Source organism: Elephas maximus, chromosome 24 (genome assembly GCF_024166365.1).
Source record: "Elephas maximus indicus isolate mEleMax1 chromosome 24, mEleMax1 primary haplotype, whole genome shotgun sequence".
Taxonomy (NCBI): domain Eukaryota; kingdom Metazoa; phylum Chordata; class Mammalia; order Proboscidea; family Elephantidae; genus Elephas; species Elephas maximus.
This window is the reverse complement of record NC_064842.1, coordinates 36,060,889-36,076,304: the sequence shown is the minus strand read 5'-3', so window position 1 is coordinate 36,076,304 and position 15,416 is coordinate 36,060,889. Positions and strand designations below refer to the sequence as shown.

Below are 15,416 nucleotides of genomic sequence, written 5' to 3'. Positions count from 1 at the left end.
AGTGACGAATCTCTGAAACATTTCATAACATGGAGGAACCTGGAAGGCATTATGCCGAGTGAAGTCAGTCAGAGGCAAAAGGACAAATATTGTATAAGACCACTATTATAAGATCTTGAGAAATAGTATAAACTGAGAAGAACACATACTTTTGTGGTTACGAGGCAGGGGAGGGAGGGAGGGAGAGGGTTTTTTACTGATTAATTAGCTGAAAAGAACTGCTTTAGGTGAAGGGAAGGACAACACTCAATACATGGAAGGTCAGCTCAACTGGACTGGACCAAAAGCAAAGAAGTTTCCGGGATAAAATGAATGCTTCAAAGGTCAGCGGAGCAAGGGCGGGGGTTTGGAGACCATGGTTTAAGGGGACTTCTAAGTCAATTGGCAAAATAATTCTATTATGAAAACATTCTGCATCCCACTTTGAAATGTGGTGTCTGGGGTCTTAAATGCCAACAAGCAGCCATCTAAGATGCATCAATTGGTCTCAACCCACCTGGAGCAAAGGAGAATGAAGAACACCAAGGTCCCACGACAACTAAGAGCCCAAGAGACAGAAAGGGCCACATGAACCAGAGACCTACATCATCCTGAGACCAGAAGAACTAGTTGGTGCCCGGCCACAATCGATGACTGCCCTGAGAGGGAGCACAACAGAGAACCCCTGAGGGAGCAGTGGGATGCAGACCCCAAATTCTCATAAAAAGACCATACTTAATGGTCTGACTGAGACTAGAGGAATCCCGGCAGCCATGGTCCCCAGACCTTCTGTTGGCACAGGACAGGAACCATCCCCGAAGACAACTCATCAGACATGAAAGGAACTGGACAGTGGGTGGGAGAGAGATGCTGATGAAGAGTGAGCTAATTATATCAGGTGGACACTTGAGATTGTGTTGGCATCTCATGTCTGGAGAGGGGAGGGGAGGATAGAGAGAGTGGGAAGCTGGCAAAATTGTCATGAAAGGAGAGACTGGAAGGGCTGACTCATTAGGGGGAGAGCAAGTGGGAGTACGGAGTAAGATGTATGTAAACTTACATGTGACAGACTGACTTGATTTGTAAACGTTCACTTGAAGCTCAATAAAAGTTAATAAAAAGAAATGTATGTCAGCGAAGACAGAAAGAGATGAAGGGGTTAAAAGCAATGTGTTATGACGTTTAATCCTTATAACAACCTGTTTTTCACATGAGAAAACTGATGTGCAAAGAAATTAATTCACTTGCCTTAGGACACATAGTAGGAGGCCAAGGAGGGCTTTGAACCCATATTGTCTGCCTCCAGTATCCCAGTGCTTAGCCATTATGCCATACTGCCTCTCCCCTTAGAACCGTAACGAGAATATACGGCTGCCAGTATTTATTAACCACCTCAATTCAAACACTTAAAATGGAGCTGTACCATACATATTCCTTTGGAGGAATTTTTCTGCAGTGGCTGGGCTAGCTAAACCAAAAACAAAAAATCCATTGCCATGGAGTTGACTCCGACTCATAGCGACCCTATAGGACAGAGTAGAACTGCCCCATAGGGTTTCCAAGGAGTAGCTGGTGCATTCGAACTGCCGACCTTTCAGTTAGCACCCTGCGCCCATAATCACTGCACCTGGGCTAGCTAAGCCTTCTTAAAGTTTAAGTCCATTGGCATTTGGGCTGAAGATGTATTCGTTTTTTATTGCTATGAAAACAAATTACCACACATTTAGCAGCTCGGATTTATGATTTCAAGTCAGCTTCCTAAACTGTGAAGAAATACATGGCTATTCTGTAAAGCTTCCCACCTGTGGTATTTCTCTTCCAACAGCACTAAGAAACTCAGACATTGCTGCAGGACAGTGGTCACTGTTTCCTTGCTGGCTGTCCGCTGCCTTTGCCCCCTCTCCCCCCAGATCCTAGTGGCCTCTTTCCAGTCCTTGTACTTGGATGGGCCCTTATATCTCAGAGCCAGCAAAGACTTGTCAACTCCTTTTCTGGTCACTGCATCTCTCTGACTATTCTTCTACTTTTAAGGGCTCATGTGATTATGTTGGGTTCACTTGGTAATTCAGAATCATCTCTTTAAGAGGAGTTGATTAGTAACCTTAATTCCATCTTCAAAATTCCTTCATAGTAGTACCTAGATTAGTGTTTGATTGAACAACAAGGGGACAGGAATTTTAGGGGATATCTTTAGAATTCTGCCTACCACAACTATCATCTTCTTTTTTAGTAAATCTCTTTGTAGTAAGCAGAAGCATTCTTTGATCCTTTGAACTGTATTCAAAATTATGGCCAGTTAAAAAATTTTCAGTCTTCTGGAAACATGGATGCCTTTGGAATTCTGAATGGCAATTTCTAGGAAATGGGCAGTTTCCACAGCAACTTCTAGAGTAATCCCTTGCTGTCTGTTTCCTACGTCCTCAACAATAGCCTTATTCTTTGATGTTTATGGCTGAACTTTCTGGAAAACTCTATAATCCTGGTTGCTTCCAGCAGTTCCCCTGCAAAATCTGATACTGCTCCTCCTTCCCCAACCTTGCCTACCAGTTCTCTTCCTGAAGTAACTCAACTATCCTATATGCTTTCCAAAAACCTTTTCTGTTGATGTCTTGTGGTCACTATTCTTAAGCAATTTAAAAGGAAATAAGGCCTTTACTGAAATCAGGGCTTGGTTTGGGGGCATATTGATTCATGGTGTCTGATTTATGCATCTGTGCCACCGAAAGCTTTTTTTTCCACCTGTGGCATTAGCCCGTGGTGGTAAAGAATATCTAATGGCATCAGAGTTGTTGACTGCATTAGTTGCAGACTGTGATTATTAGTTTTCTTTGGTAGTTTTGTATAAAAAAAAAAAAGGTATAAGTAGAAAGTTGCAGATAGGCAGTCATCTGTAAAGCTGAAGGTTGAAGCCAAATCTTTGCCTGGAGAGCTGAAATGTGAGACAGACCATAATTTTTGTGAAGCCTCATTCTTCCTTCACACTTGACAGGATTCATAAAGAATTTTTTCCTTCCAGTGTACTACTTGCAAGAAACAGTGGGAATCCTATGGTCTGGTCAAAAACTCAGTTGCCATATAGTTGATTTCGATTCACTGTGATCTCATCTGTGAGAGCAAAACTGTGCTCCACAGGGTTTTCAACAGCTTTTTTGGAAGTAAATTGCCAGGTCTTTCTTCCAAGGCTCCTCTGGGTAGACTCAAACCTCCAACCATTTGGTTAGCAGTAAATAGCATTAATCGTTTACGCCACCCAGAGATCCGATGATTTGATCAAAGGTCATTTAATGTCTTATTTCCCTTTGCAGTTGCATAGTTCACCTCCTTCCTTTGGAATAGACAATACCCTGAGGCCTGACAAAGAGTCCAAAACTATGTTTACAGAGTTCTGCACTAGTGGGGACATAATTGGAGAGCTGAATTGTCTGCTTAAGCGTGAAATTGAATATACCGCCATCTGTGAAACTATTTTACAGGTAAGAAGCTGGTTCTCTGTATTGTTATTAGTTAGTTCTTCAAGTCAGTAAGGAACACTAGCATCTTTTCTTCCTTTGGTTTCTAATACAGTATTTAGTCACCCAACCAGCTATTGGGAGGCAGTGTAGACTAGCTGAGAGAATGCAGGTTTAGTGTCTCACATCTGGGCTCTATCGAGGTCTACCATATCCAGCTGTGGGGTCTGGGGGAATTATTTAACTTCCTTGCATCCATATTTATTACATAGAGAGAATACCTACCTTTTGATACAATGAAGATTGGGGAAAAGTCTTTGTAAAGTGCCTGGCCCAGGTAGGTGCTCAATAAATGGCTTCTGTTATGAGAGCAGTTTTTTGTTGTTGCTGTTGCTTGTTTGTTTTTTAAAGAATACCTGATTGCTCAAATTCCTTAAAAAAAGCCAGACTTACTGGACCTATAGAGACTAGAGGAACCTCCAAGACTATCACCCTAAGATACCTTTGAACTCAGAACTGAAGCTACTCCGGTGGTCACCTTTCATCCAAACAATAAATCGGCTTATAAAATAAACACTATCACTCGTGAGTACTGGGCCCCCTTAAATAATCAACTATATGAGGCTGATCAGTCATCATTTACCCTAAAACAAAGATAAGAAGCTAAGGAGAGGCAGGGAAGCTAGATTAATAGAAACAGAGCAAAGAAAATAGAAGTAATGAGAATGCTGACACATTGTGAAAAATGTAACCAATGTCATGGAACTATCTGTATAAAAATCGTTAAATCGGAACTTAATTTGCTCTGTAAACTTTCACCTAAAACACAATAAAATATCTAAAAGAATAAAAAAAATTTACAAAAGGAAAAAACTCTTCCATGTTCCACTTGGTAAATAAGAAATTATCCACTCCACAAATCAGTGGCCTGAAAGTCTACTAGGTGTGGGGGTTCAAATGGAAACGTCCAAGGTTCCTGCTTGGGCAGAATTGTCAGTCTTTTAGGGGACTGTCAGATGCAATACAATAGGTCCCAGAGTCTGAGCAGAGGGAAGTGTTGTTCTATCAATTTCATTTCTGGAAGAGGACAGAAGGTATAAAGTCAGTCACACGGCTGAATTCAATTCTTCGAAGTTCATTTACCTTGCTTGAATTCTGAAAGAGCAATCTCTTATTCAGGTAAGCAGTTTGCCTCTGGAGTCAAATACTGTGAAGTGAGGCCACTTTATGTACTGTGGCAATGAAAATAGATAAATTGGTATGGCTTAGTTCCTGAATTTTGGGCTCACGAACCATATCCTATATCATATCTATTAACCGAAATTAACTTCCTCAGGCTATTATTAAGTCTGCTGCTTTCAGTGGACTGTAAATTTTATCATTTAATACACGGTGGACAACTTCTCCACAAAGCAGCTGCTTTTGATGGCAGAGTATGATAATTACACTAAAGTTGATAGTTTTTCTAAGTGGTTGGATGAGGATTAAATCTACAGGTATCTTGTTTTCCGATGGTTTTGTAATGTAATTCCGATCAAACTTGATGCTCTCCTGGTGCCTTGTCTTTTCAGGCCTGCTTCATCTCCCTGGAGGATTTGTATGAAGGCTTTGATGTTTTCTGGCCATCCCTGGAATATAAAATATGGCTAAAGCTTGCTCTCCGTATTGCCTCTCAGTATTTTGAATCAAGTCTTGTTGGTGAGGTAAAATTACATGATTAAAATATCGACCAACTTTTATTTACCATGTATTTTACAAAATATATTTAATTTTTTTCAAAACAAAGATGTATCTGACCTTCTAAAAGACAGATTCCTAGAAAATTAACCACTCCCTTAGGCTGACTTCCTGCAGGCTTATGCTGACTTCCTGCAGGCCACCAATTCTCTTGTCACAGTTGTTTTTCCCATGCTATCTGCAATTATCCCTTTAAGAAAAAAATAGATTTAGCAAATATTAAGTAGGTAGATCCCCAAGAGCCAAGCATAACGTGAATAACCAAACCAAATCAGTTGCCATCAAGTCGATTCTGGCTCATGGCTATCCCATGTGTGCTGAGTAGAATTGCACATCCTAGGGTTTTCAAGGCCGTGACTTTTCAGGAGCAGATTGCCAGCCCTTTCTTCTGAGGCACCCCTTGGTGGATCTGAACCTACAACCTTTCAGTTAGTAGTCAAGTGCTTAACTGTTTGCACCACCCAGGGACTCCCCATAGCATGAATAAGAAAGTGCTAATGAACACTCGGTCTGGTGTTTGTTATAATCCACTGTACATATGCTAATATAAGACTTCCGCAGAATCTTCCCTGAAGTGATTGAACCTCTTCTACTAACTTTCCTGCCAAAAAGTAGTGGTTCATTCTGTTTCTTGACTGGCACCATTTAAAACCTCACATTTGCATCCTATTTAATAATTATTTGTGCCCCTACTATGTATGAGTCAGGAAGTGGGGAAGTGGGAAACCTGAAGTTCTAAAATATTCATTAAATTGAGAGACTGGATAAAAACTTTGGGCTTACAAATTGGCATATTATACCAAGCCAGTCATGTTTCTTTCATTATGTGGCAATAGAAATTTCCAGGAAAGTTTCTGTGGGAGGGTAAGGAGATTTAGTCTTCTCTTTTGTTTTTTCCTTGTCTCTTTATGAGAAGCAGGACAAGTTTGGTCTCTAGTATGAAACTCCAGAAGAGAGAATTAGGACCAATGGGTTGACACTGTAGGAATCAGACTTGACTCAATATTAAGGTGAATATCCTTTAAAAACTTTTTTTAAATTCACAAGCAACACATATTCATTATATAAATTAGATAATACAGATACAAAAAATAATAATTTTTCTACCCCCGAATTTTACTCTCCAGGGAATCTCTAATTTACAGTTTGGTATCTTCTAATCTTTGTCCACTAAAAGAACTAGCCAACAATAATGGCTCCCGGGGCTCCCATTAAGACTTTTTAGAATCCCTAGGCACTGGAACAATCATGTTGCCCCCACATCTCTAAACCATAGAGTACAAAACTTATATGCATTTAAAAACCAAAATAGCTGATTTTTTAGATTTTCTAGTTGCAAAATTCTAAGTAAGTTTGCTAATTTTCTAAAGTTTTTGTTGTGCCCCAGCTGTGCCCTCATCAAGTAAGTGTTTAACCTACCTGTTGAGGACAGAGAACCAAGGGCTGGGCCATGTAGCTGTGAACTTCCTGTCGCTGGAGGTGTTCAGACTGAGTTGGGCGCCCCTCTCAGGGGAGATTCCAAATGTCAGACTGACCTCCAAGCTCCCTTCTACCTCTAAAATTCTATGATTCTGAACCTTGAATTAGACTCAGCACCTTGCTTTGTTTTGACTTCTTGTTATTGTTTGTTCACTTGTCAAATAGGACTTTTGTTTACCATTAGGTAAAACGTATGAGCTCTTTCAGACTCTGATTCCTGTGCAATTAGAAATTCATGAGGCAGAGCCAACTGCCCTGTGGTGGCTGGCTGAGAGCTCATGTAAGCCCCAAAGTCAGGGCTGGGCAATCACATTTGAGGGCACTAAACAACAACATAAACACTTCAGATTCAGAATTGTGTCAGAGGTCATTCTGAACTCTAAATAAAATCTGACTGTAGGTCCCAGCAGGGACGAATTACCCAGTAAGCAAACCAAAAAATCTGACTGTAGGTCCCAGCAGGGACGAATTACCCAGTAAGCAAGGCACACACTAATCTTTGATGTGATGAAAAACAGGTAAAATTGTGCCCTACAAATTAGTAAGTAAACACAAGTAAGCCCATGCGTACCCTACTTATTGAGTAATCCATCCCTGGCCAGTGTTTATATACCTTCTGACACCCTCAGAGAATTCAGATAGATTAGTGAAATTGTTTTCTTCTTGATAACATGTGTCAATTTTTATGGTATGTAATTTCGTTGTAGGACTTAACATTTCAGAGGTGTGTGGATCACAACCATGCCTATGTGGAGACTTTATCAAGCTATAATGAAATGATTATTGATAATATGACCATGAAATTTGTTATTATCGTGTATGGCAGTGTAATTGATATGAAGACAGAGGAACCCTTTTTTGCACCTTCCATAATACCTAAAACCTGTGAGCAGGTAAGAAGGATCATTCCTAGAAAGTTATTTGCTCTTAAAGTTGCCCCTGGTTGTTTTTAGCTGCCTTTGAGTTGACTCTGACTCATAGCCACCCAGTGTGTGCAGAGTAGAACTGCTCCATAGGGTTTTCAAGGCTGTGACCTTTTAGAAAGCAGTCAGGACTATCCCTCAAGGCGCCTCTACGTGGTTTTGAACTACTGACATTTTGGCTAGTAGTTGGGCACTTAACCATTTGAGCTACCCAAGGACTCCATTGGTGCCCTGGTAATGCAGCGGTTAAGAGCTCGGCTGCTAACCAAAAGTTCAGCAGTTGGAATCTACCAGCTGCTCCTTGGAAGCCTTACGGGGCTGCTCTACCTGGTCCTATAGGGTCGCTATGAGTAAGAGTTCACTCAAAGGCAAAGGGTTAGGGACTTCATAAGGTGCCCCTAAGTGGTGTTAAAACTCAACTAACCACCTTAAAAAGGAAATTTAACCTGGAAAGACCGTGTAGTCCTCACCAGCCCTGAACAGAATAAAAACCTACCAGAGCCTCTGTGTACTCTGGTGCAGGCTGTGCCCTACACAAGAGCACCACCAAGGGGCAACTGGAGCTGGAATCGGCCTGCTTTCTGCTTGCCAAGCCATTTGCTCTGGCTGTGCTTTTCCGGAGGAAGGAGGTGGTGCATTTTCCCTGGCTCACACCAAGGCTACAACGCCATATGCTAGTGTGGTCTGGAAAGTATCTGCACTAGTTAAGAAGAGAGTTAAATAGGGGCCACAGTCACTTTGTTACCACGTTAGGGGCTGTGGGCACATCTTGATGTGGACCTTGTGCCCTAGGCCTTGGGGCTCTACGCCTCTGTAAGAAAGGGGAAAAGTGTGAACAGCCAGAGCATAAGAGGGAATGGAAAGGGTAGAAGCAAGCTCCTCGGTTGGTCAAGCCGTCTGCCTTCGGACCACAGGGATGAAGGGAGGGCTGGGCCTAGGAATGGGAAGAACAAAGAAGCCGGAAAAAGGGATATCTCTTTAATTTTGTAGTTGTTTCCCCTCTTTGGGAGAGACCCTTTCTGCCTGTTCAGGCTGTGAAAGATCATTAATTCAATGTAAATTTATGTCCCGGAAAAGTTGATACAAACTTTTCAAAGATGTGGTGAAACTCACGTGAAGTTACGCACTACAGATTAGTAAGTAAACGCAATGAAGCCCATGCGTACCTTACTTACTCTAAACTGGTACATACCGTCCTTACTGGTTAATCCGCCCCTGCAAACGCTGAAAAAGTGAATTTCCCTCTTTCATAGCATGCTTATTTTGTCCTCTCCACAATTCCGAGGATGAAGGCAATTTAAATGTTTTTAATAGAAAATAAAAATTTCCTTAGCTTTGAAACGAGGGGTGGGGTAAGAGGCAAGGGTTTAGTTTGTTAAGAGAGGAGGGTTTGGAGTCAGGCACACTTGGATTTAAAACCCAACCCTTCTGCCCACTAGGTGTATGAGTGTAGGCGAGCTGCTTTCGCTTTCTGACCCTCAGTTTGCTATTTGTAATATGGGCATGATAGCAGCAGCCATCTCATCAGGTTATTATGACGACCAAATGAGATGATATATGGTATCTAAAAATGATGGCTGTAGTACTGCTTCTGTGCTACCTGTATTCTGGGAGGGCAGGTTTTGTGGCACAGAGGGCAAAAGCTCTGAGAAGGGCAGACGGTCCTGCCATTCTAGGAAGGCTGGCCCTGAGCCCTGGAGCATCGACAGAGGAGTTAAAGTAACTCCTGGGGTGGGGGCGGGGATCCATATTTTCCAAACTGGGAATTTCCAGCCTAGTCACAAGTGTTGTTGTTAGGTGCTGGGGAGTTGCCTCCGACTAATAGCAACCTTCTGTATAACAGAATAAAACGTTGCTTGGTCCTGCGCCATCCTCACAATAGTTGCTATGTTTGAACCTATTGCTACAGCCACTGTGTCAATCCATCTCAAAAGTTCCTTCCTGGTGTCTATAAATATACAAAAGACAATTCGCTGATCCAGGACTTTATGGAACAACATAAAAGAAGATTTAAAATTAAAATGAAAAAGATAGAACTGAGGTTGGAGGCCTCTTCTAGGTTTTGGCTGATTTATTCTTTAGAAAGGTTAGGAAGCAGTCAGGTTAGAGATCAGCGAATTCTCTATTGACTAATTTTGACTTTTCTCCTTTAGCTTCAGGGAACTTCAGATTTAAGCAAGTTGCTGGTTATCCTAGCACCTGAGCCTGCCAGCAATATTGATAAAAATGCCACGGTCACAGGTAAGGGATGACTCTTTGGTTGTAGGAAAATGATTGAGAAGGAACTTTGATACATGTAAAATTCACTTAATTCTAAGAAAATGATTTGAGGGGGCATTGTGTGAGTTTATCGTTTGTCAACCTCCTTATGTGTTATAGAAATCAACTTTCAAAAGAGACTCCAATCTTTGGGCCCTTCCTGGCTGCCACACTGCTTTTGAGAGGTCCCATGTTAGAAACTTCCAGACATTGAAATCCAGGTGGCCCCTTATCTCCTACGTCCCTGCCTCCACATATTGACAGGGGAGAGCAGCTTCTATGTTGTGCTCCACTCCTGCCCTGGTAGGCTGGGGCCACATAGTGCTGTAGAGAGCTGAGGAGGAAAAAGGAGGGAAGAGATCCTTTCACAGTGGGCTCAGGTATGGGGAGCTGATTTGCTCCCAGTAGCTGAAGGGAATATGGAACCTGACCGATGCTCCTTGAGTATTCCAAACCACGGTCACAGGCGGCCACTACTCAATTGACTTGCCTTGAGGTACATTTTGAAAGTCACTAAGTAAACTCTGGTGGTATAGTGGTTAAGAGCTACGGCTACTAACCAAAAGGTCGGCAGTTAAAATCCACCAGGGGCTCCTTGGAAACCCTATGGGGCAGTTCTACTCTGTCCTATAGGGTTACTATGAGTCAGAATCAACTCAATGGCAATGGGTTTGTTTTTTGTTTGGTAAGTAACTGTACCAAACCTGTTGCTATGGAGTCGATTCCAACTCATAAACAACCCTATAGGACAAGAGTAGAACTGCCCCAGAGGGTTTCCAAGGCTGTAAATCTTTACAGAAGCAGAAGGCCACATCTTTCTCCCATGGAGTAGCTGGTGGGTTTGAACCGCAGATCTTCTGGTTAGCAGCCGAGTGCTTAACCATTTTTTAAGCACCATGGATCATGGTGCTATGCATTTGCGTGAATAATAATCAATGTGAATCAAAATCTCATTTTTCACTTCTCTGCACACCTGTCCTGATACCAGCTACCCATGCAGCACTTCTTCCTCTGACCCTAACCGCCTAGAGCTAGGTCAGTCTCACAAGTTACAGGGCACAGTCCTGTAGACTGCCAAGTTGGCCCAATACTTCAGCCATCAGACACAAGCTGGGGAGACTCCGGGTCTCTCCTCACTTCTGACCTGCTGGCTACAAATTCTGAGTTTTCCCACTATCCCTTCAGGATGCCAGCCACAAGCTTGGGAGTCCCCAGCGCCCTCATTTCTTACTTGCCGACTCCGCTACTCCCTTGGATTCAATAATTTCCTAGAACGACTCACAGAGCTCAAGGAAAGGCCTATACTTACGATTAATTTTATTACAGCAAAAAGGATACAAATGAAAAGACACATAGGGTGAAGCTTGGGAGGGTTCCCAGTACGAAGCTTCCATGTCCCAAAAAGGGACATGCTACCATCCCACATGCACTGATGTCTTTCACTATTCAGGAGGCCCAGGTACTTCCATGTCCGAAACTTTCATTGGGGGTTTCATTACATAATTCAAACTCCAGCCCCTCTGTCCTGAGGTCAGTTGATATCATGAGTGATGACAAGGCTGATCTGGCTTGGCCAGCCCCCACCCAAGAGTCACCTCATTAGCATAACCCATCAGGTTAGGTGTGGTTTGGAGCCCTCATTAAAGACACTTATGATTACTGGGGAAATCCCAAAGTTTTAGACATTATCTCTCAGGAACCAAGGACAAAGACCAAATCCTTTGAGTAAAGTTAATGTAAACCCCACAGCATTATACAAAGAAGACTAGATAGGAAGACCTTGCTATATAGAAACTGCGTTCAAGGTCTTTCATTCAGTCCTCATCATCCCTGCCCACCAAGCCCAGTGTCACCATACTTTCCGAAGACCCAGCTTGAAAACACAGTCATCCTTGATTTCTTTCTCCACTCTGTGCACCATCCTGGTAGTGTGGCCTGCCAGCTTAGGCAATATGCGATTCTTAATGCATTGATAATTTGGGAGAGATTTACATGATTTCAAACTGTGTCTATAAAGTAAGACTTTATAACTATTTTATATCTATTTCACACTTGTATAATCTTTATAAAATGCAACCACACTGTGTTGCTTACACATTGTATGCTGGGCAGTTGCCAAGCATTAGTGGGTGAGCAAGCCAAACATGGTCCCTGCCCTTGTGGAGCTCATAGTTTGAAAGGAGAGACAGACATTAAACAAGTTATAATGCTGCTCCCCTAGCAGCGATTCAACTCAGTCATTCTATGACTTAGCACTTTCCATCTCCTGTTCTGGGGTCATATGGTCATGATTTAGGGAACCCCCTCTGCTCATGGGTCACCTGTCCAAGCTAGTTAACACTGAGAGGACCATTACCGTGGCCCACCAAAAACCCAAATCCATTGCTGTCAAGTTGATTCCAACTCATAGCGACCTTATAGGCCAGAGTAGAACTGCCCCATATGGTTTCCAAGGAGTGGCTGATGGATTCAAACTGCTGACCTTTTGGTTAGCAGCCCAACACTTAACTACTGTGCCACCAGGGCACCCTAGCCCACACAGTCCCTTTGATTTGGACAAATAGGTCGGCCACCCTGCCGCTTCCACAGCACTCTGGGGCACAGGAGACTATGGCAAGGCTGGGAGCTCAGGGCCCAGCGTCTGTCCCCTTGGAGCACCCTGAGAGCTATTGAGTCTGAAATCCCAAGTACTTTCAGGAAGCAGGGCATAGGTTCCAACTGTTTTTGGGCCAAATGTCTCTATTTCTCCTCAGACCTTCTGAAGTATTTTTGAGGCCCGAGGGAAATACATCATTTTATTCCCCCAATGGATTTGGAACAAAAGTCATGAAGGGTAGGCCCATGGACAGGATCCAGTCAGTACAGTGGATTTGTCCCTCACGCTTTTTTTTTTTTTTTTAATTAGTTGCTAAGTATAAACATCCAGAAATTTCACATAAAGATCCAGATTTCTTAGCTTTTTATGAAAAATCAGAAGGTCTTCCAATACTTGGCCTTCATTCCTGTAAGTGCCAACAATCAGATACAGCTGAGTATCAGTGAGCTTCTATAGAGGAAGCAGATGCTTTCCAGTGTGCCACAACCCACACCTTTCCCTCTTATACCCTGCCCACTTTAATGTGTGTGACCTGCCTGCTCTCATTTGTCAGCCCCTGTGTTAGACTTTTGGGAGCCTATAATGGATTGAATTGTGTCCCCCTAAAATATCATCAACTTACTTAGGCCGTGTGTGGCTGTCCTTCATTTTGTGATTTTCCTGTGTGTTATAAATCATAATCTCTGCCTGTGGTTAAAAAGGACTTAGGTGGGATTGTAACACCCTTACTAAGGTCACAGCCCTCATTCAATGCAGAGAGAGTTTTCCTAGGGTATGGCCTGCACCACCTTTTATCTTACAAGAGAGCCAAAGCCTTGGACTTGGACTTGTAGCCTACTAAACAGTGAGAGAATAAATTTCTCTGTTACAGCCATCCACTTGTGGTATTTCTGTTATAGCAGCACTAGATGACTAAGACAGAGCCTATTACAAACCTGCTTGAGGGAAGAAAGCGAAGAGTCCGTTTAAAAGGGGGAAAGGAAGGGGAGACATACAGGGAAAAAGCAAATTGGTATCTCAAAATATTCTCGTGCCACATTTACCCTTAAATTCCTAATTTAGTTTTTCTGTTTAATACATGTATTTGGATTGGCTCAGTCAACAGTGACATTCTTTTTTGCTTTAGACAATGAAAACAGTGGAACAACCAAGAAAGAATATAGCTGGAGAAAAAAGAGTGAGGTAATAAACTTGATACTTTGATTAGATTTTTCTTAATTAAACTACAATACACATCTAAAATAAATGTGACGTCAAGGAGCAAAATGTAGGTGGTGAGAAAAGAGACTACTAGCTGCAACTCACTTAATTTTGACAAGTTGGGATAAGACTCACCTGAATTACTAAAAAATTAAAATGACAGAGTATCAGGTGATTAGGGATGGCGGTGGGAAGAAATGCATCATGCTGGAATTAGTATCTAAATTGCTGTACTTCTCTCTCTGGACTGCATCCCCCTTGGAGATATGGGCGCTCCGTGGGGAGTATGCAGAGCCATGTGGCTGATCAGGGGGCATCTTCCTAGAGTATCAACTTTACTTGAAGATATTTTTCAAGGGAAAAAAAGTAAACTCACTTAACTGTTATTTTTAAAAATTGCTTTATATTATGGTGTTGGATGACAAATTTGCATGAAATTTAAAGATAAAAGACCAGACTTCGAAAACATTATGAAGAGTAACTTAGCCTTTGGCCCCAATCTTTTCCTACTTTCCTTTACAATGAGGATTACTTTAGAAAAAATATGACAAGTGCTGGAAGTCATGCCCAGAGTTGGGGAGGGAGAGAGGCCTGTCACATTGGGGTCAGGACAGAGTAGAGGCAAGGCAAGTGCGGGGAAGTAGGTGATGGGGGAGGACTCATAGACCTAGAAGTCTCCTTCGGAGCCCCTAACAGAGCTCACTTGGGCCAAAGCCCACTGCTGGGTGGAGTGGAGGAGACGACAGGTCTGACAGGGCACTATGATCAGTCATGGGGCTGACACTTTGCTCCAGGCAAAGGCAAAGCAGGCCAGGATAGACTTCAGCCCCTTCTCCCCAATCTCTATCAGCCGCCTGCCAGGTCACTCCAAATAAATGTGTCATCAAAGGAAAAATGACATGCAGTCAAAGTACAGCCTCAAGACAATTTCCTCAGCCCACCCCATCCCCAATTAGATAGCCTAGCCCTAAGACCTTTCTGATAGAATTCTGGTCCTGCCACCGATGTTTACAACAATCAAGGTAGTGTGCAGTGTTTGTTGTGGGGAGGACAGTTGCACTGACCAAGCATGATCAATGATTCCTTTTAACAAAAAAGCTTAGTTCTTTTTAGGCAGCCCTCTTAGGGCCGACCTTTCCTCTGTCTTAACAGGACCCTGTTTCACAAATGGGAAGTCTAATTGGGAGCCAGATAATTGGGGTCCTGATTTTTCATTATCTTCCCCAGCCCTATTACTTAAAAAGTTCTTATTTCAATTTAAGAAAAAGTTTCTGGTTATCTTGCAGTCAGTCAAAAAGTTCATTGCAATTCAAGTTTCTTAAAGTTTCTTTTCCTTAAACACACCTTTGGCAGACTTAAGTGGATCAGTGTAGTATCTCTATAGAATATGGCCATGTAGAGATACACACATATTCAATTTATCAGTCAAGCCCTTAATACATGAGGCTCTTTTAGAGGTAATGTTTCAAGATAATAAAATGGAGGATTTTCAATAAGTTTTCTGGTTGTATTCAATAGGTAAGAAGTTTTTCCCGAAATGTTCATAGTCTAACATGTTGCTTTTGATTTTTACAGTTGGAAACTGGCTCTTATTTTAAAAAAATGTATTAATGGCACTAATATGATGTGTGGAGTTGGGTTAAAGACCAACTAATATCCTGGCTCAAGTGCGGAAGGATCATCTGGCAAGGAGTTTACTTAGAATCCGCTGAAACAATTTACTGCTGCATTTAGGGTACAAGCAATTGATGGACTGCTTTAAAAACTCTAAATTTAAGTAGTTGCATTATACTT

The 15,416-nt window shown here is 42.2% G+C and overlaps 1 protein-coding gene across 1 annotated transcript in view; it reads left to right on the top strand.

The window, feature by feature from the left end:
• SLC9C2 (solute carrier family 9 member C2 (putative)) overlaps positions 1–15,416 on the top strand; it is a 129,940-nt gene that overhangs the window by 109,022 nt on the left and 5,502 nt on the right. The window contains exons 22-25 of the mRNA XM_049867935.1: positions 3,285–3,452; positions 5,000–5,131; positions 7,352–7,537; positions 9,721–9,808. Coding sequence (XP_049723892.1) covers positions 3,285–3,452; positions 5,000–5,131; positions 7,352–7,537; positions 9,721–9,808 — 574 coding nt within the window. The remainder of the gene's footprint in view (positions 1–3,284; positions 3,453–4,999; positions 5,132–7,351; positions 7,538–9,720; positions 9,809–15,416) is intronic.